Source organism: Anastrepha ludens, chromosome 3 (genome assembly GCF_028408465.1).
Source record: "Anastrepha ludens isolate Willacy chromosome 3, idAnaLude1.1, whole genome shotgun sequence".
Taxonomy (NCBI): Eukaryota; Metazoa; Arthropoda; class Insecta; order Diptera; family Tephritidae; genus Anastrepha; species Anastrepha ludens.
The window spans coordinates 86,264,017-86,289,591 of NC_071499.1; the positions used below are offsets into that span (position 1 = coordinate 86,264,017).

General features: G+C 38.3%; 1 protein-coding gene across 3 annotated transcripts in view; it reads left to right on the forward strand.

The window, feature by feature from the left end:
• Positions 1-261: 261 nt before the first annotated feature.
• LOC128858369 (E3 ubiquitin-protein ligase ZNRF1) overlaps positions 262-25,575 on the forward strand; it is a 42,272-nt gene continuing 16,958 nt past the window's right edge. For all 3 annotated transcript variants that reach the window (XM_054094572.1, XM_054094571.1, XM_054094570.1), the window contains exon 1: positions 262-2,021. In XM_054094572.1, the coding sequence (XP_053950547.1) occupies positions 1,313-2,021 (709 nt within the window). In that variant the 5' untranslated portion in view covers positions 262-1,312. The remainder of the gene's footprint in view (positions 2,022-25,575) is intronic.

A 25,575-nucleotide genomic window follows, 5' to 3' on the forward strand; every position in this document is an offset into this window, starting at 1 on the left:
ATTATTACTTCCTTTATTTATTTTACAGTTAAATGGAACATTTGATAGGATATCCGCCTAAAAGGTTTCCTGTTTCTCTTATATTCATTTTTACAATTACGAATCAAACATGGCGGTTACCAAGCATATGACTAAAATACCAAGCGAAGCATAAATATATGAGACATAAAATTGAGATTCACTGTTATCACTTATCCGCTTTTATTTTGCTTGCGATTTTATTTTACGCACAACTGGCAAGGCCGTTAATGTCACTTTCGTTTTTGTCTTTCCCGAAAAATGTCGACTTGCTGTCAAAGTTTGCTACAAAAATACAAAGAATTCGTAAATTAACCAAATGTTTCCTCCGTAAATCAAAAAATTTCATTCAAAATAAAAAACAAAACAATCGCCCAAAAACGACGAAAGGCATACAAAATTTAGAGGCAAATGTCAAAACGAACGGACACGTAAAGTCAGGTCAGGGAAAAAGAAAATTTTGTGTTTTCAACAACAAGGCGCTGAAAAACAGACAGACAGTAAATTAGCGAAATAACTTGCAGTGGAGCAGCAGCAGCAGCAGCAGCAGCAGCAACGGAGGCGAGAGGCAACAGCAGCATCAGCGGTGGCAGTGACAGCTTATGAGAGGGAAATCATAATTACTAAATTGGCCAATTGCTTTTTATCTAAGAAAAAAATCGTGGCTTAAAGTTTCAAATATTGAATAGTAATTGTGTAGTTACCGATAAAAACTTACATCAACTTACCCAAATCGGTGACAGTCATCGCTGTTTGCAATTTTGTGTTGTTGCTGCTGCACGCAAAGGCACTCAACGACACGTAAGGTGAAGCAGTTGCAAATTTACTTTTGCAGCAAAGGAATAAAAGCACATCTCGAACGCCGCCACCAGTTAGCAGCGTTTCAGCAAATAGAATACGGCGAACTACGGTTAGTAGATTTCCTTTGTCTGAATACAATGTGCATTTCATTGTGATCTGAGTAATCTGCCAATACCGCCGATTACCAACTCTGTCCCCACACTCCTCACATGTAAGCGCACCTGTCATAGCGCATAGAATTCCAGTAAACATAACAAAGAGCTCGACTTGAGATTGTTTAATACATATGCGCTTGCCAGCGATTTTGGCATAAAAAATATAAATGGAATAATTTGACATTTGTATGACGCAATTAAGGCGTTTAAATAATAATTGGAATTCCCAAGATAAATTTCAAACGCACAAGAAATAGAACATATACACGTTTCGAAATAGGATAGCACCGTACGCTAATACACACACGCACGCGAAGAACAAAACTGAAACCCAACGAATGGGCGCAAAGGCGAGTACTCCGACAGCCAGCGGCCAAAGCCCACGTTCGCGTACCTTTTCCAGCAGTTCAACTGGAACGGACGCTGCACAAACCGCGTCCAATAGTGGTCTGGGCAGTGCTTCAACTGGTGCCGATGGCGGCCAGGGCTTCAACTTGTTGCGTACACTGCCCAGCTTGCAGGTGCAACATCACGTCCAGAATTCGAGCATCGACCGGCAGAGAGCACGTAGTTTAAGTTCAGTACCGGACATTCACAATCAACAACATGGCACCTCGAATACCTCTTGTGTTGTAGGGGGACCGCATACACACCCAGCTGTCAGCACAGCGCCCAGTAGCAATGCATTTGGTTTGTCCTCACAAGCGCACTCCTCAGCTGCTGCTAACTATCTGCAACATCAGCATTATCCACTTGGTGGCGATGGTAGTATTCGTATGAGTGTACCCGTCAGTAGCAGTTCGTTTCATGACAACTCGCTTATGCTGAATGGTGGAAGTGGTGGTGGTCTCAGTGCAGGTGGCCGTGGCCTCGTGAGCGGACCACATTCGCATACGCTAAACTTTGAAGAGTTGCAGGACGCTTCAGCAGCTGGCGCAAATTTTGTTGAGAGCATTGCATTGGCGGCATCCTCATCTAGTGGCGCGAGCGGTATTGGGCGCGTCTACACCGCAACGTCGCTGCCATCGCATATTTGGTCATTTAATGGTAAGTAAGTTTCTATTTAATATTACTAATAAATAAAATAATATTATTATTTTTATTACTATATTTGCATTTGTTAAGCAGACATTAAATGGAAATATAATTTTACTATTTTTTGGGTCGGGATATCTCATGTAAGAAGGCATCAACATTTCCTAGTGTATTGATGAAACCATGTTGTTGTTGTAGCAGCATAAACATTCCCCATACATATATGGGGAATGCTGCTGCAGTGACAGTCCTTGGCCGGATATAAATCCGGGTCGTTCCGGTAACGTAGAACCGACTGTCATGGGAACGGATTGATGAAACCATCATTCTATTAGCTAATTTTAAGAAATGATCCACGGTGCACACTCAGCACTTTCCCACTCTCATGAAATGGAAATAGTGCTAAGTGGGTGCTGCAGAGGAGGAACTCTGGAACTTCACATTTCTTTTCTTCTTGTTAGAAGGATTTTATTCCCAACCGGGGAATCGCATACCTAGCTGGCTATCTAGTCTGAATGTTATGCAATGACGGCAATTCCAAATAACTTTTTGAAATTTTTTTCTTTTCCAAATTTTTCAAATAAATTTAACAAAATGGCTGCTTATTCATCCTTAATACCTGGGTCTCACAACTTAAGTTCAAGGAGGTAGATGGCCTGTTTTCGTTTAGTCCTGATCACCTCTGTTGTTAAATTGCTCGGGTAGGTTGGGCTTGAGAATAAGTTATGACATATGAAATACGTTACATAATGTTATTGCCATCCTGATATGCCTCGAAGGTTGGAAAGAGACTACACGCATTCGCAAACAGACGCTTCAACAGCAGTCGTATCCACCTTGCGGAACTGACGTTCGCCAACGCTTACAAAGCCAATTTTCCCAAGCCGTTCCAATTAACGTTTCTAAAGTTATTATAGGTGGGGTGGTCAACGGAAACGAAACAGACACAAAGTTATGCTATTAATTAGTATAGCTAATGCTCTTCATCTCCGATGGGAGGGGTTGGACCCCGATGACGGAGCCGTCTAACTTTGAAAATAAATACATGCTCAGCAATCCACTTCCACTGGGGTGTTGCAGTAGGAATAATCCCAGAGAGCACTGACACTGACTTAGTCACGGCAGAACGCATCCTCGTCAGCTGACTGAAGAAAGCAGGTCGTACACGCAACAACCAGTGGACGGCATTCACTGAGAGTGAATTCCCATTCCCATCTATAGCAGAGAAAGAGCTTCAGCTGCTTCGAAAAACTCGCGTTAATGTAGCATCCAAACCATCACATCGCATTTAAACTCACTCATCTTACACTCCTTTTCTGTTTTCTAGGCCTACCGTCAGATGAGATAAACGTCAACGGCCGATCCCTTCACTGCACCCGGCAGTATTTTGTAAAGGGCTACAAAAACATACGAGGCTTACTGTGACGATGGAAAGGGATTCTTATTAGGGAAGTGAAATGTCCTCAATGTTTTTTCGATTAATTTCTCCAATGAGATTAATAGTTATAATGGTTTCAAAGTCTCTGATCGCCATTCACTTGGGAGTGGCCAGGACGATTCCTTTGCAGCAGCTCACAACTTCCGGGCTCCTCCCAATGAAAAAGCAATCAAAACCTCGGATGCGAAATATCCACTCTGATGACGATCACGGCAAACGAACAAAGTACTGTGATTTGAGGGCATGTGTCTGGAATGTCCGGTTCCTTAATGGGAAGATGCCTCTGCTCGGCTGGTTGATGTCCCCGTAAGAGTATATTCTCACATCACAGCCATTCAAGAGATGCGATGGACGGGGCAAAGCAAGAAGACCCTTGGACATTGCGACGCCTACTATACCTATCATGTTAAGAGGCGTAATATGTAGGAGTGTAGGATTGGATTGGTGCGTGACTATCATTCGGAAGACGTAGGTTCGATTCTCCGCGAAACACCAAAATGAAAAAAGTTTTTTTTAATAGCGGTCGCGCCTCTGCTGGCAACGGCCAACCTCCGAGTGTATTTCTGCCATGAAAAAGCTCCTCATAAAAAATATCTGCCGTTCGTAGTCGGCTTGAAATTGTAGGTCCCTCCATTTCTGGAACAACATCAAGGCGCACATCACAAATATGAGGAGAAGCTCAGCCAAACAACCAAAAAGGGCGTACGCGCCAGTTATATATATATTAGGGCGGGTCGATTTGTGGGGAGGCAAAAAAATCGCCCATTGCTCTGTGAAAATCATATTCTATTCAAAATAAGAAACTTTGCCGAAGGAACCATACCTCTAAAACGATTTCTGATGCCCCCCAATTTATATAGTTATATATATATAGATAGGAGTGCGACTTCGCCACTAAGTACTTTCGTTCACTCCGGTGGACGAACGACTCGCAATAATTTGCATCATATGTTTCAAATTCCTGCTCATATGCGCCCACGTCCCGACGAAAGAGAAGGAGCATGCGACCAAAGACTACTTCCGTAAGCGCCTTAAAGATTCCTACGAGCGCAGAGTAATACCCAACAAGCCGGCATCCACGAGCAATGGAGCTACATTTCTCGCTCTCTGCCTACTGACATTGAGGAAGATATTGGATTTCGGCGAGCCTGGAAAAACAATTGGTACGAACGAAGAATGTCGAGCTGTCGAGCAAAGAGAGGACACTGCCTATAAGGTCAGGTTTTGATCGGGCGCCTGGTGACTGACATACAGAGCATACTTCAATTATGGAGGGAACACTTCTCGAACTTGCTAAATAGGGCAACTTCGCATGTCACAGAAAATGTGAAGATCCCCATCTCTCAATCTTTGACGACGGGACAGTCGTTTCGCTTCCCGATACTACTGATAACGCGGCTTAAAAACAACAAAGCCGCCGCAGCCCACCGATATCCGGCTGAGCTTTTAAACATGGCGGCGAGGAGATTGCAAGGTGCATGGATCGTCATAAGGTGACTTTAGAACTGAAAAATCGTCAATTCACCAGATATTCACGATACGCCCATGCCCAAAGACCTATGAAAAGAAAAGGTGAGCATACTGATAACGCGGCTTAAAAACAATAAAGCCGCCGCAGCCGACCGATATCCGGCTGAGCTTTCAAACATGGCGGCAAGGAGATTGCAAGGTGCATGGATCGTCATAAGGTGGCTTTAGACCTGAAAAATCGACAATTCACCAGATATTCATGATACGCTCATGCCCAAAGACCTATGAAAAGAAAATCGACACACACCATATTTTCGTCGATTGTCAAGCCGCATTCGACAGCATGAGAAGGAGTTGACTATAAGCCGCGATGTCTAAATTTGGAATCTCCGCAAATCTAATGCGGCTATCCAAGATAACATTGATCAATACCGTCAAAATTGGGAAGGACCTCTCCGAACCGTTCACTCGCAGTCGTGTGACTTCTTTAACATGATGGTGGAACAAATCGTGCGACCCTCAGGGCTTAATCGCTCAGGTACACTTTATTATAAGAGCGTACAGTTGCTGGCATATACCGATGATATTGACATCATCGGTCCCCCAACAACAACCGCGCTGTTAGTTCTGGACTGGACTAGGACTAGGTCTTTTGGTGAATGAGGATAAGAGGAAGGACCTCCTGTCATCAAACAAACAGTCGGCGAACTCGTATATCGACACCCAAATCAAAAAGTTTAGAAGTTGTAAGAGACTTCGTTTATCTAGGAACCAGCGGTTACACCTATAATAATGTCAGCCTTGAAATTCAACGGGAATCTCTCTTGCCAACAAGTGCTACTTTAGACTAAATGGAGAAATAAAGCCTTTTCTCAACGAACAAAACTAACACCCTACAAGGCTCTCATCATGCCTGTCCTATGGTATGGCGCTGACGATTGGTCGATGACAACATCCGATGAGTCCTCTCTTGGAGTGTTCGAGAGAAAGATTTTGCGGAAGGTTTTTGGATCATTGCGCGTTGGTGACGGCGAGTGTGAACTCTATGAACTTTACTACGTAGACATGGTGCAGCGAATAAAGATCTAGCGGCTACGTTGGCTGGGTCATGTCACCCGAATGGATGCAAACGCACCGGCTCCGAAAGTATTCGATGCGGTATTAGCTGGTGGTAGTAGAGGAAGAGGAAAGATCAGGTGGAGAGCGACTTGGCTTCACTTGGTGTGTCCAACTGGTCGGTTAGCACGAGAAAGACCGACTAGCGCGCTTTGTTAAACCTTGCCAAAATCGTTTAAGCGGTTAACGCGCAAAACAAGAAAAAGATAGGAAATGGTTTCAAACAGTTTTCTGACAAATCTTCAATTCCAGAGCAATATTATAAGTGTTCACACCCCGATCCGAATTGGCAATTACCATGACTTTATCAGCATTTTTGGCAATAGGCCTACCAGAAAAGCTTTGAAATCACCACTTTGCTGTTGCACTAACTACCGTATTGGGCTCACAAACATCACAAATTATTTCGGCCATCTTCTCCAACTTTTTACATTGGTTTAAAAAATATAGCGAATTTTCTCCTTTTTTCTTCAGCCTTTATTTAGTTTATCAATCTGCTGGAGCCAGCTGGTTTTAGAGCTTGAAGAATCTTAATAATGTTAATTTCAAGTTTCGAATTTCGGTTTCGAGACTAACCATTCTTATAAACATGAATACAGTCACCAAATATTCCATTTCGTCATTAGCAAATTACTATTGTTTTTTGGCAAGCATTACAATTTATAAAAGTGATGATCTCTGAATGCAAACAAATTTACTTTTCTGTTTGTTTTTCACAAACAGTTGATAAGAAATCTTTGCTTTGAAGGAAGCTCATTGCAGTAAAACATTACCAAGCTAAGTAGCTGGCAACACCGTCAAATCACTTACGACCCCTAGCTCGAGAATAGGTAGTCAAGTAGTGCAAAAAGCAGGAATAAGGCAGAAAGGCAGGCGGCAGTCAGTTAACATACGGCGAGAATCAACGAATACAGGAATAAATAAAAAGCAGAGCGCTTGTGTATGCGAGTATACCCACGACGAATAGATACTTCGTTTAGCGATTTGTGAAGTTCGCTATACATAAAGTACATTAATCGAAATTGGTGTTGCGCTGGTCACTGGTTTTGTCGCCTTCGTGCGTTCGCATTTGTGTTAATAAATTTAAATAAAAGTGAAAAGAAACTGAATAGTAGTAGAATTAATAGTTCGGATGTATGTATGTATGTGTGCAGTTAACGTGTAGTTCAACGTAATAAGTAAAACCAGCTAAGCAAAAGAATAATACGTACAAAAATAAAACTTTCGTGTAAGCAGCGTAATCAATGGCTTTAGTGCCAAGCTAAAGGGCAAAATATGTAGTGGCAGCTATAGAAAAGTTAATTGTTAGCGATGACAGCAAATAACAAAAGGCAGTTAATGTAGATTCTCTGACCGATAGGTACAATTATTGGTTAAGTGGTGGCCACAACTGTGGGCTATGGCTGACTGCCTCAACTCCGTTGCAGCTTTATTACTGTCAGTGCAAATATACAGCCTATGAAGGCGATGGCGATGCTGACGTCGGCGACAACAGCAATTTGAAGTGATTGTTTTGATTCGCGTTTGGCATGAATGGAGTGCATATCAGATTTGCCAAGTCCGTGGGTCCTTTGTCGGCTCAGCTGGTGACTTTTATGTAGATATAATAAGTAGTATAGACTTAGCGCTGGCTGTTCAGCTTCACACAGCGGCGTTCCGTTGGTCCGAATATACGCACATCAAAGTTGAAATCGTGCCATTATATCCACTTGATAAAGTTCGTCTATGTGTATGTGTGTGTGCGTGTGTTTTTGTTTTATAATATTTGCCTGTGAAGACTAATTGAAAAAACTCCACTTGATGTGGTATACACACACATGAGAAATCGCTTTTCCCGGCAGCACACCTATACAACAATACTTGATTTTCTCTGCACTGTGGGTCGCGTAATAAGTGAATGTGTATAAATCAATATTTGGGCAGTGTATTGGAAGCAAAAAAAAAAACGTGATTTCAAATACAGCGTATATTTATGGAATATTGTAGGAGAGTTGGAAAATTTATTGTAATTCCAAAAGTTAAAAATAAGTAAGAATATGCAAAGTTTAGTCTTAAAAAAATTAAATCAGAATATAGCAAAAGCCAAATTTTAAAAATTTAAATTTTTATATGAAGAAAACACTCAACACCGTCAGCAAAAACAAAACACTTCAAAAGTCAACGCGATTTTTGAACCACTTCAAACTTGTTCTAAACTAAACCAAAATTCAATGAGCTATAAACCGCATACTCGACGTTTTTTTTTTGATTCTCATTAAAACGTTGAAATTTTTATGAAAATTTGTTGACTTCGTTTTTTAGTTTGAAACTTGTATTTATGTGGTTTTTGTAAGAGAATAACTACATATATCGCTCATTTACTTCAATAGTGTCATAACTCAAAAAACAAAATTATTCAGGAGAGCAATTTATAGATTTCAGCTTTCTTTTGTGGGTTAAGTAAAAGCTAAAGTCGCAGATTTTCTGTGATATGTCATATGTAGTATACATAATAGAAGAAAATTCGACCGAAATGAGCGTTTTGCTACTTTTTCTTGAACAAAAACTTTTCTGCTTTGAATTATGCCATTCTTTCTGAAAAAATATAGAAATTTCTCCGTCATAAAGTAAATGTGTCATTATTGTTGAGAAATAAAATGCAATATTTTTACATTTAGACATTTTATTTTCGAAGTTTTTTAACTAAAACATAAATTAAATAGAAAAATTCATAGCATTAAAACATATTTTTATATGAACGAGGTTTTTTAACTAAAACAAAAATTAAATACACAAATTCATAGCATTAAAACATATTTTTATATGAACGAGGTTTTTTAACTAAAACAAAAATTAAATACACAAATTCATAGCATTAAAACATATTTTTATATGAACTTCATTTTCAGTTTTTAAAAATGGTACTAATAATAAGAACAGGAAAATACAGGGAAAATTTAATCACAAATTGCTATAAAATTCTTGATGAAAACGTGGAATCAAGTTCTTTTTAATTAATTCGTTGATATCTTCTCTTTTATTATTTGGAATTCCGATTTTGGAGTGGTAAGCTTTTGGTAAATCAATCGATGTGCTATGTTTCTTCTTCGATTTGATTATAGTGGCTTCTCTGAACTTCTCCTCAGCGTATGATGTTTTGAAAAGCACAGAGTTGGGTGACTCTCGTTGAACCTTCAAGATTTTCACTTCAGAGAGTTTAATTTCTCCCATATTCAATGGACCCATGTCATTAGAGAGTAATTTGATGTCAAAGAAGTCTCCATAAGACATTTCTTGCACTAAGAATGGGTGGCCTGTTTTCTTTGCTGATCGAATTATAGTAATGAATGAGTCAGTGGTGTATACTGGACCACTTTTAAGGATTCGTTTAGTTGCTCTCTCCATAAGGGAATGTGCTGAGTCACCTTCATTTTGGGTATGACCTTTGATGAGGTACTTGTGGGTGATGGACTTTATACCCAAGTAGCGAACGGCGTATAAATACAAGGCAACCATGAACTTGTTTTTCTGTTGTCCAGCACAATTATCGGAATAAAATATTATTTCATCTTCATCAGTCTTTGCCAAACTTTTAATGTATTCAAAAACGCATGTTCCTAATTCGTTAACTCCCCGTTTTCCATTGGATTCGTCCCAAACAAAACATTGACAGTTGTTTGTTTTTATATCAAATATGGTGAAATTTAACACATTTACTTTAGATTTTTAATAGGTAATTGCATGACTGCTTGCAAATCATACACTGCCACAAATGCATTTTGTCTTTCCTTGTCTTTACTTTTCTCTTCTCGCGACAAATTTTTCTCATGCAAGTGATTTTCATAAACGGCTTTGTTGCTCGCTTTTTCATCGACCGTCATATTAGTATAGGCTTCGCATTGCTCACACAGATCTTTTTTGGGGGTAAAAAAGGAAATATTAAAGTTTTCCGTAAAGGATCTATAAAACGAAATATATGTGCAAAATGGCTGTTTTTTCTTTGCATACATTTACATAGTCGCTCGTTTACAGTTTGCTCTCGTATAATGGCTTTCGATTTTCGGTATTGTTTCAATAAATGCCCTTATTCCATTTGCAATATTCTTGTCAAGTTTTCTGTGCTTTCCATGTTTGCCTCTTTGATCCGGCTCCAATACTTGGTTCGCGAGCTTTTCTCGTTTCTCTATCACTGTTCGTATTGGTCGATCGTTGATATCAAGAGTGTTTTTAAAAAATAATTTGCAGACGCGAATAGAATTGTCAAAAATCTTTAAGAAAAAGGCATTATTGTATTGTCGAGGAGCTTTTATTCCACCCAAACGCACATAGCGGTATTTGGGCTCGACGAGTTCCATACATTTGGAAATAAATTGCCTCTGCTTCTCAATATCGCCAAGAGCCCAATATGAGGAAAATATCTCTTTTCTCTTCTCTTCGCTAAATTTATTTGAACATTTATACCGGCAGCTCTCACCGCAAGGAGGTTTAATTATCTTTTGTTTCGAATGATTTTTTTTAAGCTTACATAGTATTAACCACTATTTCTCTTTTTTTTGACAATGTTTTTCTTCCAATTTTCCGGCTGCTTCCTCTTTTTTTCCCCTTTCATCGCCGGACTAGCCAAAATGATGGGAGAATTGTTTATGTTTGGCTCTAGATCAAAAGAGTTTTGTTTAGCTACTGGCGTGCATAATTCTAGATCTGGAGAATCTTCCTCGAAACAGTTATCATAAATTTGGCTGTTTACCGCGGTCGGATATGGCGGGTTATCTTCATCATTACTGTAGACAGTATCACTGGAATCGTTAGCGGAACCTGGGAAGTATGTCACGTCAGCTAAGGAATCGTCACTATCTTCTGACAACGATGATGAAAAAAATGCGCAATTATTTTTGGATAACGACATTTCCAAGTAAGCTAAAGAAAAGTCGAAATTCGTCATTTATTATCAGCAATAGCGTATCATTTTGCGTTATTAGAAGGTGTTTTACATTATAGCGGATACAATTTTCGTAAATAATGACATATTTTTTATTAAAACAAAAGCGCTCTTTCTACAGAGCCCATTTTTTCACGAAAAAAACGTCGCAAAACAAAATATCTAATTACACAATTAATTTGTTTTCAACAACAACGTCACATATTGTGTTGCGCAAATTATGAGGAACTAACATTTTTCAGCAGTACAGTCACAACGCGAAATAATACAGTTTACATGAAAATTAGCAACACGAAAAATATAACTACCTTTTCACATAAATCGCTGTAATTCAAAATATATCGTTTTTTCGGAAAAACTAATAATCTTTACACGACGACGACTGAAGTTAAACTGAAATGTGTCGATGCCGTTGTAAAAAAATAACGCGTCACAACAAGTGGAATTACGGCACATTTTCATCTCACGCGCTCAATTTTCTACTAATCACAAAGACTTTTTTAGACAATATTAACCATGATATTGAGCACATTTTTTCGTATTTAACTAAAAAATCTTGTTTTTTGAGTTATGACACTGTTGAAGTAAATGAGCGATATGTTCAAATTAAATTATTATTAAAATTAAATAAGACATAAATACAATTTCAAAACTTCCCTGTGCTATAGTAATTCATCGCTACTGTATGTGACGTATGCGAACTTTAGAGCTCGACTGTATACATTTTACGGCGTACGGCGAGAACAAATTCGCAGAAAAAAGTTCCGTTAGTTTTGCTCTTCAGTAGACAATGCTTACGGCCCAAGAATGATAGAAAGAAGATTGCGCCCATCAGAGCGTACGTGTCGTCACGTTTGCTGAGTTGTGCAGTATTGCCAACCATTTGCTCTTCGCAATAAATTTAGTGCTTTTTTATACCGAAAATGCGAAAATTTTGAAGTTTCGTGTTTGTTTCTTTTTGCGTTTAATTTAAAGCTACCGAAACTTTAAGTTACAAAAAAACTATATTATTAAACAAAAAAAGGCTAAAAAGATCACTCTGAGAAGATGAGAAGATTTTATTGCTAATGAAAATTTGTTGATTCTTATAAAATTTGATAATTTGAAAGTGCAAATTTAATTTTTGGCTCCATTTAAGGTTATGCAAAAATATTAAATGCCCCTCTCTCAACTCTTCTTAAGATTGAAAACCTTTTTACACATTTTAAAAAGCCTTTGAATTTATTGAATGCGAATTAAAACCATAGAGGTGTAATTGTTTCTTCCGGTCATAAATCTTTAGTGAGACATAGGACATTAAGAGTTGTATTCATTGTAAAAATAAGCAACAAAATACCAGAAAATACTAAAGAAACCATACTGAAATTTTTACAAAAAGAGTACCTTATCTAGTTATATAACCTCAAATAGCAAATAAGTCGTTCCCTTAACAAAAGAGTCTCGCTTAACAAAAAAAAAATCATAAATTAAATTGTACATAAGCATAACATATTTATTTAAAAAAACGCACATTTTAAAGACAATTTGTCACGCATACAAAGTTCTTTAAGTGATTCAATAAAAATTTGTTGGGTTATTTTCTTTGAATGGGCATTTTAATGCGTTTTTATATCCCAAGCTAGGCAACACTGCAGTAGCGAGAGAGAGATTTGACTGCCGAAAGCAGAAGAACACCAACAACACCTGCACACGCGGGCAATGCCACCAGATGTTAAAAAAAAGTAAAGCTAAATAAAACTGAGTGAATTATTTAAATAATTATTAAAAAATGTATATTTTTCAAAATTATAAACATGACATTTTAATTAGAACAACTAGAAAAATGTCATGAAGAAAGAACTAAAACTCCGAGACACAAAATAATAAAAATAACAAAAAAAATATGATAAATCAAGTTACGAAAATGGTAATCTGGCCATACTGGAGCTAAAATCACGTAACTAGTTGTCAAATTCGCTGAGCGCAAAGTAACGGGACCACGATGGGCGCCATCTCATTATTCTTTGCATCATGCTTACGGCCTACTCATAAATTATACTCAGTTTTGTGGCGAATTTCGCTTATTGTGAATGGATTGGGGAACAGAGAAAATCGCATTGCAGTGACTGCATTACAAAAGTGTGGTAAAAGTGCAAGTGAGATTTACGAATGCCGAAAAAACTTAACTTAATCATCTGAAGTGACAGAAAAACAAGAGGTCGTCCTTGCGTAGTTCGAACCAGTGCAGCCATAAAAGCCGTTAGAGAAAGAATTCGCAGAAATTCGCTTAGAAAATCATCAATTAAAAATGAATGTATCGACCAGATCCATGTCAGAACTAATTAGAGATATTCTCCACAAGCCAACCTTCAACTCCACCTCCACCTCCACAACCGGTCCTATTTTGACAACGCGCTTGAGGAAAATTAGAGTCTGCAGATGCCAGCAGCTTCTTCGGTGGCATAGATGGGCAGATTTCCACTGCTAAAGAAGTTTTTAATAAGCAAAACTACAAAATCTATGCTAAAACTTCTAAAGACGCAAACAATTTTGTTCCAAGTGTTCAGCGTGGCCGCCATCCAGCCTCCTTAATTGTGGGGAGTGTCCTGTAAAAGCGTTACATATCTTCATTTCTGCGAAAAAGAGGTTAAGACCGAGGCAAAAGTGTGCCGGAGGATGTCTTAGAAGGCGTGGTGAAGCAGTTGAGCAGTACTTTTTTCAGTGGACAGCGTTGGGTCTTCCAGTAAGATTCCGCTCCAGCACATTAAGGAAAAACCAACCAGCAGTGGCTAAAAAACAATATTGGATTCATAGCCACAGAAGATTGGCGTCTAGAAGTCCAGATCTAATTCCATTGGACTACAGCTTGTGGCCAGAATTAGAGAACATGGCCTGTCGAAGACCTCACAGAAATTTGGAGAGTCTCAAACAATCTTTGGTTCGAGTAGTGACGTCAATATTCATGGAAACCGTCACAACTTTTATGAACTTGAAAACTGATTGCAAATGAATTTAACCCTCCGCTGGACACCTTTTTTAACGCCTTCAGTTGGGCTCGCGGGCTTGGCATTTTTTCGTCCTGTCCGAGGATCCTTTATAAAGGGTTAAATCCATAAATCGATAGAAAATTAAATTTTGGGAAGCTGAAATCGCTAACTATAACAGAATTATGTTAATTTCACGTCCAAAGTCGAAAAGTCTAGCTAGGCCGGACCCGGGTGTCTAACGGACGGTAAAAATTGGCGCTGCCGGACAGTAGGAAAATATTAGTAATCTAGAAAATACTGAATAAATGTTTAGTTAATATTATTATTAGAAAACTCCAAAAGACAATTAGAAAATCCATCTTATTTCTTCGTGGCTCAACTTCGACGGCGCCATTCTAAGTAGGTAATCTTCGCCCAGGCTTAAAAAAATAGTTTAAATCAGTCCAGTTATGGCTTCTCTACCCACAGTAGACTTTGCGTGGAAAATTTCTCTGGTTCAAAACTAATCTCAACTCGTCTAACTTCAACTACTTCAGTACTTCTACGTAGAATATATTTGTTGTTGTCTCTTTTACTTATTCAATAACACTAATGTACTCAAATATATGATATTTGGCATGAAGGGTGTTCAATGAATGCGTTACTCCTCATTACTTATCCCAAGTATTTCGCTTGCAGCTGTCGAAGACTGTTTTGAAAGGTTTTTCTTCATAAATAGAAATTGGTTTGGTGCAATATATTAGTTTTTTGGTTTGTTCAATTATTATTAACGATATGAAGAAAAGGTCAAGGAGGAAATCTGTAAACGACGTTGAAAAAAATTATGGCAGCAATCCAATGTGAAATTTGATATTACATTTTATTAGGTTGGGGAATAAGTTCGTAGCGTTGACGGAAGACTTTTATTTGAAAAAAAAAAAAAAATAATAATTAATATATATCAATAAGTTAATCAATTATATATTCACCGTTTCTGTTCACAATCTCTTCTCACCTCTCGACCACTTTGTTGATAACGTCCAGCCAAAAATCGCCTAGTCTGATGTCAAAGAAGTTCTTGAGCCAGTTTTTAAGGACTTCTTTGTTATCGAAGGCATATGGTTTGACAAGGAGCAGAAAAGATGATAATCGGTCGGTGCAAGATCCGAAGAATACGACGGATGCTGAAGGACCCCCTATTGGAACTCTTTGAGTGCGGCTTTGGCGATGTGTGCGACATGGGGCCTGGTGTTGTCGATCAGGTCTTTTCAGTCGAATAACCTCATTCACTCGGTGTAGCTGGGCAATGTAGAGCTCTTTGTTTACCGTGGCATTCTTTTCGAGCATTTCCCAGTGCACCATGCCCTCCCAGTTCCACCAAACACATATTATGATCTTCTTTGGATGAAAATCGGGCTTGACTCCCGGCTTTGGCGTATCTTCTGAAGCCACCTACTCCTTTGCTTTGCTTCATATTGATGTATAGGCACCATTTCTCATTTCCCGTGACGATTCGGTACAAAAATCGCAGTTTATGAGCTCATGTTGCTCGATGACGGGCGAGATGCTGAGAATCAATTAGAAGGCGACTTTCTTTGTTTTTTTCATTGAGCTCTTGGGGCACCCAGGCTCCCAATTTTTCGGAATACCATTGAATTAAGGAGATTAGAATCGTTTTATGATCGCAGTTCATTTTTTCCGCCAATTCACGACTGGTTTGGTGACCGTTCTCCTTCAAGAGGGATTTTAGAAATTCTTCGTCGAATGAAGGCCTTCCGCTGGGAGACGTGTCATCGACGTCAAAGTCCGCATTTTTGAACTTTGCAAACCATTTCCGTGCTGTAAGACTGTGAAAACTTTTATTATTTACTTTTATATTTACAAATAAAAATGTATGCATGTGGTAAACGTATTAGTGTACACTCGTGGTGTACCTTTTGAAAAGAAGGGGGCCTGTCGTAGAAGTGAAAAGTGATTGGATTTTTTATGAGAAATGTGTAGTAAGTTATTATAGATTTTTGAGTACACTTTTGTTTATTTATCTAAGACAGAGATTGGCTTATTATATGGCTTGCAAGCGCACACTAAGCCAGTCATTCATTCCATAAACCTGATAAGAATTATAAAGATAAGAGCAGGCTAATAAAGCGAAAGTACGTGATGCGGCTCATATGCCTCTTATTAATTAGGGTGCACACCTTAACTTCTCGGTTGAACAGTCGGCCCAGATGTTTAAGCCCCCACGTTATTAGATATTTTTAACTAATAATTTCTGAGTTCAGTATATCGAGCATATATAATACCTAGTATATAGTATAGAGTAAAGGATTAAAACACCCACAAAAATATCCTGATTGAGTTAATTTTTTTAAGCCAGCTGACTTTGAAATTCGCAATTTTATCTTATACTGTGTGTGGGAAATTTTCCAACTTCAAATGGATATAATAAAATCAGAGCTGGAAGGCGTTTCTTTCATAATAGAAATGTGGTCTATTGTTTGCAGTAAGAGCGCTAATGGCCACTTGATGTCAAGTAAATAAAGGTCAACATATTTTACGGCCATAATCTCTCGTACAGTGAAAACGCAATGTTTGCTGACAAAAAACGATTTGAGTTGATTGTTGAGATCTGGTATCGATAGTTTGCGATAAAAACACTTCTAAGCAAAACGGGAAAGGCGTTGAGGCTAATCAACTTCCAAGGCCCGCATATGCCTCTGTGTAGCATGAAGTGTTCGCCCTTATATCCAAATAAACTTGTCGCGAGAAGCTGAAGTTACAATAGACAACCAACCTTTTCCCAACTCAGCTCACCTTTCTGTTCTCCTGCACAACGAAACGATATCTGCGAGGTTACATAACATCGTTGAAGAAGCCATGGGCTTTGAGTGACCTCGAAGGGGGGTTGAGCAATACCGAATCGCCACGAAAAAAAAGATGTCACATAAAAGGTCACGCTCCGATCGGGCACAATACGATATGTTCGGGAATAATATCAAAAGTTGAAGAGAAAAGCGAGACATATTTTCCGTGAGAAGAAGAGAGTGGTTAAAATATGTTAGTGCGAAAAAGTAGTCATGTTAACGCTTAGCAGAAAAAAGGCTTGAAAATTCTACCAGAAGGTACGGAGCCTTACAGAAGGTTTTAAAACTGAGGCGATGTCCTTTAATAACAAAGACGGCCTCCAAAATACACTTAGCATATAGAGGTTCCACATCTCCGCGTTATTGAATAGTAGTTACGGATATGGTAATGTGCATGCACCAGCATGCAGAATTTGGCCGGATGAACTCATGCCTTCCCGCTGGAACTAAAGTGTACTCTGCCCAGTCCACATAAATGCGCCAAATACCGAAGGAGCAGTCTTCTTAATATCGCATATAAAGTTCTAGTGGGCGTACTGTGTGAAATACTAGTCCTGGTAAATGAACATCGATTAAATATTCACTGAACGCCAAATTTTGGAAAATACCCGCTAGAAGAGACCCAACAAATCACCTCTTTGCTATATAAAATCACGTCAGCTCCGTCAGAATTGCAAAGGACCTCTCCGAGCCGTTTCATACTAAACGAGGCTTCACATAAGATGACTCTTCATTGAGCGATTTTTTAAACTGCTAGTGGCGGTGACGGGGAGAACGTAAGTTCGAATCTCGGTGAAACACCAGATTTAAGAAAAACAATTTTCTAATAGCGGTCGCGCCTCGGCAGGCAATTTCAAACCTCCGAGTGTATTTCTGCCATGAAAAAGCTCCTCGTAAAAAATATCTCCCGTTCGGAGTCGGCTTAAAACTGTACTTCCCTCCATTTGTGGAACAAAATCAAGACGCACGCCACAAATAGAAGGAGGAGCTCGGCCAAACACCCAAAAAGGGTGTACGCGCCAATTAAATGTATATAGTGGAGGAGATGCGTTATGAATGCGGAACTAAACGTAGGTAGCACAATATTTTACAAAGGCGTACAACATCAGAACTGAGATACTTGTGTTTTTATGCAAATTTATTCGTGTGTTTTTGAGTAATTTCTTCTTGTATCCCTGTTCGCATTTTCATATTTCTCTCACACAACTGCACAAGTGTGACGTCACGCCTCCCTTATCGGTACAATGTTATGTTCTATCATTCTTGTTGCCAATGAGTGCTACTTCGGACTAGGTAAGCAATTGAGTTGAAAACCCCCTCTCTCGACGAACAAAAATCAGACCAACCATCCAGCAGTATCTTGGATGGTAACAACACCTGATGTGACGCCCCTTGGAATGTTCGAGGGAAAGATTATGTAGAAGATTTATGGACATTTTTACGATAGGGACGGTGAATATCGCAGGCGTTGGAAGGATGTGCTGTATGCAGATTAAGAAAAAGTGCAGCGGATTAAGAGAAGGACTTGGCTTCGCTTGGCATTTCTAACTGGTGTCGGTTACCATTTGAAAGAAACGACTAGGACGCTCTGTTGAACTACGCCAAAATCGCTTAGGTTGTTACTGCGGTAGTAAATCATAACTTAATGTTGTTTTTGTTGCTGTTACATGTACCGGGAAAGCGGCTGGGTTGACAGTCCTTGGTAGTTTTAGTAAAAATAGCTCCTCTCCAATATCCAGTATAATTTAATAAATTTATATTTTAAACTTTTTTTTTATGAACAATTATATTTCTTATAGAGATAGGTTTTTTAATTACCTCTATAATAGTTACATTTTTTTCTTTTCCTTGAGATATGGAGATTTTTCACCCTCTTCAAAAATTTTGCGATCTATAAAAGTTAAGCAGTGCATGTACCTTATGCTCCAAGTAGTGAATTCAGGTTTATTTTGTATTTAAATTTGGTTTGAAAAGCAAAGCGCAACAGATTCCCCATTGCTTTAAGTGTTACATATATAGGGTGGGCCATGTAAAATTTGCTTTTTGAATCGGCTATAAAAAAAAAATCAATATTTTTCCAAACTTTTTTTTTATTTTGAAGATTCACCATTTTCATTTATGAATGAAAAATAATATCGTTCAAATGACTGCCACAACTGGCTTTACAGTAGGCCATTCGATCAACCTAATTTTTAAGCACATTTTCGATTGTTTGGGCTCCAATTTCAGGAATGGCAACTTCGATTTCGTGTTTTAAAGTATCAATCGTCTCTGGATGGTTCGCATAGCATTTGTCCTTAACGGCTCCCCACAAAAAATAGTACAACGGGCTTAAATCACAGCTCCGAGGCGGACAATTGATATCGGAATTTCGGCTGATTATTCGGTTTTCAAAAACGGTTGCCAAAAGTTCGAGTGTAACTTTGACAGTGCGACAAGTTGCACCGTCCTGTTGAAACCAAATGTCGTCCATGTCATCCTCTTAAATTTTTGGTAACAACTCGTTGAGCATGGCACGGTAACGCTCGCCATTTACTGTAACCGCGGAAGAAGAAGAAGACTCACCACTTTGGAAATAGGTTTTCAATATTTCCCAATTTTGTTCAAGCGTATAGCGTCCCATTTCGTAAATGTCAAACCTTTAAGTAAATTATGAACACTTTTGACATGTCATTTGTGTTACCATTCTCAAAAAAATAGGTGGTTCAAAAAGCAAACGCTATATGGCGCACCCTGTACTTCATCCCCATTCCTCTCAAAATGGATTCCAGATCGTGGCGCAGAATATGTTTTCTTTTTATCGTTAATTAAAATGTTCCAATGCGCACACTCGGGTCCTGTATTGCATCCCATGTTGCAATCCCCTGGCACCCAGCAATTTGTACGGTTTATTATATACATATCGTTCCAACTAAAAATGTCAAACGTGCAGGAAATAAAAATCTAAACAATAAAAAACATACTTATTCAAAAATTGAGATAGTTTCACGATATTCGCTATGTCAGAAGTCTAAAATTTCCCACATTCTCTTGTCGTCCATAGCCAATTTTTGCAAAGAAGCTATAAAAACAAGATGGTGCATTTTCTGGTCCGTTACCCCACACAAACTCACCTCGTTTATTTCAACACGCAACAAAAAAAGAAAAATAGTTCTGATTTGAAGCTCTTTTGAATTAATGTACGGTGTCTGAAGAATTTAATCAACAAAAACAAAAATGCACGCCATTGTTGTTTCTGATCTACTGCTGCTACCTTGAAGATGTGCCTCGGGATATACAGAATAAGAAGGTGGCACCCATATTGTACTGCTATTCTGTTTTCAGTGAATTTGACAGAATCAGGTGTGTGCCTGACGTCACACTGGTGCAGTTTATTCGTGTGCTTTTTGTATAATTCCTACTTGCATTTTTCTAGTGGTTCCCAAGCTTTTGCACCAGTATGATGCCACATAAAAATTATTTCTCTCTCAGTGGCGCGATCTTGGATTCTATCACTCTTGGATGTGCCTTGATTACATTTGACCATTTCGTGTACGTTTTGTTCCACTGTGCCACACACATACCCACGCACAATGACAAATTATATTGGTGCGAATACTCACAAATATTTACATACATGCATACATACCTATAAATATAAACACATGCATGCGCGGTGTATAGGTATTCATGTATGTATAGCAGATAAACATGAAGACAGACAATCGCAGCGCTGGTGATTCTTTGATTTGTAGAATGTATTACTGCTGTAGCAGCGTGTACTAGGCAAGGGTGGCTAGCGGGCGAACAGCTGAAGCGCTGGGAGGGTGGGTGTGTTAGTGTGTGTCTCAATTAGTATTGCCGACAATAACAAAGAGTGTCGGCAGCGACAACTACATACAACCAGACCAGTCAAACAGGTCCGACGTCCGTCACATCAGCAGCAGCGGCAGTCGTCGCAAATAGTCAGTTGGCATTCAATTCAGTCAGTTGTTTTACTCTGAGTTGAAAGGCGGATTTTCGAGTGCGAAAAGTTCGATTTTTCACAGCGAAATTTTGTTAATTTCAAAAGTGTATTTTACTCTACGTAATTTTTCAGTAATTCGTTGTGATTTCTATAAATCTTGACGTCTGCGAATTCTTCGTGAATTGTGCGTAAATGCATTTGTTTTGTTATACTTTCGTTTTCTTGCTGTAAAGTTTTCAATTTTTTTTTGTCTAATCTGTGTGCAATTTTCGGCGACACTTTGACGTATCCGCTCAGCTGCACGGTCTGTCATCTTACAAAAAAATATATATTTTTTTTTAGTTTTTTCGTTGTTTTGAGGTGACCCATCATTCGCTACCGTCAACGTCGCTGCAGCGAATCTTACGTTGTTACTTAACTTCGCAATTTAGGTTTTTTTTTTCAGTTCACGCGTGTAGCGTGGAGTACGGGAAGTGCGCCTGATTCAAACCATCATACAAAACATAGTAACCCCGCCACAACCGGCGGTCGCCATCGTTTAGCCACATTTTTTTTAGGGAGCGTTGAACGGCTACTAAACAGGAAGACAGCAAGGCGGACACAAAAACGCAGTCATGCAATAATAAAAGCAACCACAACAACAACGACAACAGAAAAAGCAATCATTCAGTTGAACGGCGACAGAACAAAGCACAGCAAGGCAAGGCAGGGTTTAACGCCAACAGAGCTTTCGCTTCGGAAGGTGGAGCTGGGGCGGAGTCGGAGTCGGTGCCGAACCAGTCAGGCAGTCAGCCAGTCAATTTACGTGTGCTTGTATATGTCTGTATGTGTAACTACTGATTGCAATAAATGCAGTGGATGGCTAGCTGTCCGTCCGTCTTCCCGTCCATTCAACCAGTAACCCGTCCTCGTCGTACGTCGCGCTCCCCGACATTGCCTACACTAGGCCATATCTGTTTGTTTGTTCTAGTATTTGCATGTGTGCGTATGTGTATGTGTAATAATAAATGGTCTTACATTCGCGGCGAAGTGTTTGCGTAAGATAAGTCAGTTGTGTGATGGGAAGGATTAAAATTGGCCGGGTCGTGAAACACGTCGGATGCACGTTGATCCGTTGATACGACTACGAGTGTGTGCATGTGTCGGTACGGAACAGCTGAGCAGTAAAAGTGCAGGCGCCGAGGTGTCGTGGAGTAATTGCGTATTTATTTAGAACGATCGCGAAAAGTGAGCGAAAAACAGTCACGTCCATAAACGAATTATTTTCTTTTTAACATATGTATGTAAGCACATACATACATACATACACATAAATAACACTGATCTAAAATTTTACTCACGTAAGCAGTTCTTCCTCCGCAGGCAGCCAGACAAAGAACAAAGACAGTAATTATAAAAAACAAGTATTATAACTTTGTTTTTTAATAAAAAAGTGTTAAAGGTCTGCTGTGGCAGCCAATCGCATGCGAAAAGCAAAAAACAATAATCAAATATAGTATAAATAGAAAATAAATTATCAGTAAAGCAAGTGTTGCGGCAAAAATCAGAAACAAAAACAAACAACATGGGCCAAGTTTTCGGCAACCCGAACAACGTTCACGGCGAATATCCAACGTCGACGAGCAAATATGTTGGTAAGTTATAGCGCAAGCAAGAAACCGTTAAAAAATACATGCCTTAATAAAAATAAAAGTAAAAGGCAATCTTAAATGTAGGAATTAAAAAAAACAACTATCGAATACAAAAAAAAAACAGACGTAAATGCATGCACATCCATATGTATGTATGTAAATATAGATGTGGATATGTATGTAGTAAATATGCTTATAATTAAATGTGCAAGAAAAAAGTAAGAGGAATACTAGAAACATCGTTTGACAAATACTCATGTGTACAGTGACGGACACAATTATTTTGACAGATCATAACAAATGATTATTAAAATGTGTTTTTTATGTGAAACGTGCACGAAGAACATTGTCCCAACTTATCGCCCATCTACTTCAATATTGTCATAATAAAAAAAAATTCTCCAGATAAGAAGTAGAAATGACCACACCTCCTCTTTTATGCTGTTTGAAAAATTTACGTCGATATCTATTAACAGTATTTCATTAAATGAAAATAGTAAACCATTTTTCTCAACACTTTGGTGGCGCTATCTTTATAATATACATGGCGTAAAGCTGCCGAAATATTTTTTTAAGCTTCACCTTATAACAAATAAAACGCCAAATATACAATATTTTATTTATTTATTACGGACTTAAGAAATAAATTAAACGATTATACAATATATTTATATCATTTACAATTATATACACATAGTAGAAAAAGTCTGCGTTCACCTATGCAAATATTCTTTGCATTAGAAAAAGTTCAAAACAATAAATATTTCAGAATTTTTTTTTAATGAGTTTTATTAAGTTCACTTAAACGTAACTATCACACATATTTCGCTACCAATAACAAAATCAAATTTAAAATGAGATCACATAAAATTAAAAAGGCCATTCAAACTAAACGGAAAAAGTTTGCGTTCACTTCAATAATAATAAAATAAAAGGCTTAAGATCATAGAAATGTTTTAAAATTAATAGCTAGTTGGATATCCCCGGCTTTTTATGACTTCTAGGAGGCGTCTTTTCATTGATCCAACTAGGTTGGCTGTTATTTCTGGACTTATGGGTTCCCATTCCTCGTTTAGCGCGTTCTTAAGCATTTCCTTGCTAGTTATTGTACGCTCTCGTATTTTTTTTTTTCTAGAACGTCCCATAAGTGCTCAATGGGGTTAAGGTCAGGTGATTGTGGGGGTGTGCGAAGTTGTTTTGGAACATTATACAACAACCACAACCCAACAATCTCTGCTGTGTGTTTCGGGTCGTTGTCCTGTTGGAAAACAAATCTTTCACCGAGTCCCAGTTTGATTGCACTTTCTCTCAAATTCGTTTTTAAAATATCGAGATAATCATGTCTGTTCATTATCGACTCAAAAAACTGCATATTTCCAACGCCCGAACTAGCCATACACCCCCATATCATGGCACCTCCTCCCCCATGCTTTACCGTAGGTACCAGATTTTGCTTTCCAGGTGCCGTTCCGTTTTTCCTCCAAATAATTTTACGACTTTTTATCCCGAAAATGCAAAACTTGCCCTCATCTGAAAAAATCACACTATTCCAAAACTCAGGTGGCTTGTTTACGTATTCCTTGGCGAAAGCCATCCGCTTAAGTCGATTTACTCGCGATATGAAGGGTTTTTTTCGGGCCACTCTGCCGTGAAATCCGATTCTTTTTCGAATTTTTCTTACTGTATCTGGATGTACTATCTTTTGGTATTTTACTTCTATGTCTTTTGAAATTCGGCTTGCTGTTAGTCGTGGATTAGAATTCACAAGAATAGTTATGTTGCGTTCTTCTCTTTCCGTCATTTTTTTTGGACGCCCAGAACGAGGCTTAGACTCCAAACAATTCGTTTGCTTGAAGTTGTTTATCACTCTTTGGACTGAGGAGTATTGCCTCCCAACAATTTTCGCGATTTCCCGATAGCTCTTACTATTTTGCCACAAACTTACAATGATTTTCCTTTTACCAATATCTATTTCTTTTCGCCTTTGGTCCATAGTAACAAAAAATGTATTTCTAATACCAATTTTTCCCTCTTTAGATTTGTTCTTAACCGCGTCAACTACATGAATGATTTAAAATTTAATTTAACGTAATTGCCATGCAAATAATCGTCACTATTCGAAATGAACGCACACTTTTTCTGCTTAGCCTATTTAAGTAACTGTACTACAATCCCGTTATCTGAACACGACGCAGCTCAAACTTCAAAAAATTTTGTTCATAACCTCTATGAATAATTTTCTTTGAAATAAGTGAAAAGAAATAACTGAGAGTTTTAAGATAAACACGTTAAATTATTTTAATACTTTATAACAGTGGGTGAACGCAGACTTTTTCTGCCATGTGTATGTCTCCTAACGGAAACCTCCCATAAAAAAATATATTTTCAGTACATATCACAAATCCTTAAGAAATAAAAAAAAAATTGTTATCCCTTGAGCGGACAACCCTCCCATAACACGGACAAATTTTTCAGTCCCTTAGGTGTCCGCTTAAGAGAGATTACACTGTAAAATATAGGCAGTTTCTATCAAATGGGCGTCGTCTTATAGTGATTAAGTAGCAGCATTTTGAAAATATTCATGTTAACACAATTTTTTATTTGAGTTGGTAGTTCGTTAAAACATTTTAATTCTTTATAGAATATAGTTTCTTATCAACTTCTGTTTTAAGCAGCGGTAGTCTAAAACTCTTACTTTCCCTGAGTAAATACATATGCGTGGGTTTCGTGTATGTATCTTAGGTTATCGCTCAGATAAGACCTGCCTTGTTTTATATTAAGCTCGAACTCCATAGCGTGATAAAATATTTGCTGTTTCACGCTCAGCTATAGAGTTGTACTTTTTCCGTACTTTGCGAGGAATCGATTGAATCTTAAGTTGTGCGCCTAATTCGGAAATTCGAAAAATGTATAAAATCGATGCATTTTTCTTACCCACAATAGCACCATCTTTTGAATCAAATAACTAAATGCATTTATTTTAAAAGTATTTGAGTTTATAAGCATTTTGAAGGAACTTACGTACTGATACCGTTCGATGTTTTTTGAATGTATTCCTCGATTTTAAACTTAATTTTTTTTTTAATTACAAACCGATCATTTCTAAACTCTATATTTCGCATCAATTGAAAGCATCATGGAGCAGTCGTCCAAAATTTTTAATTTAGTTTCCAATGGTAAACGCTTTCGATTTGTCATTGCACCTTCTGAACGATACAAAATAGCACCGACCGCACGA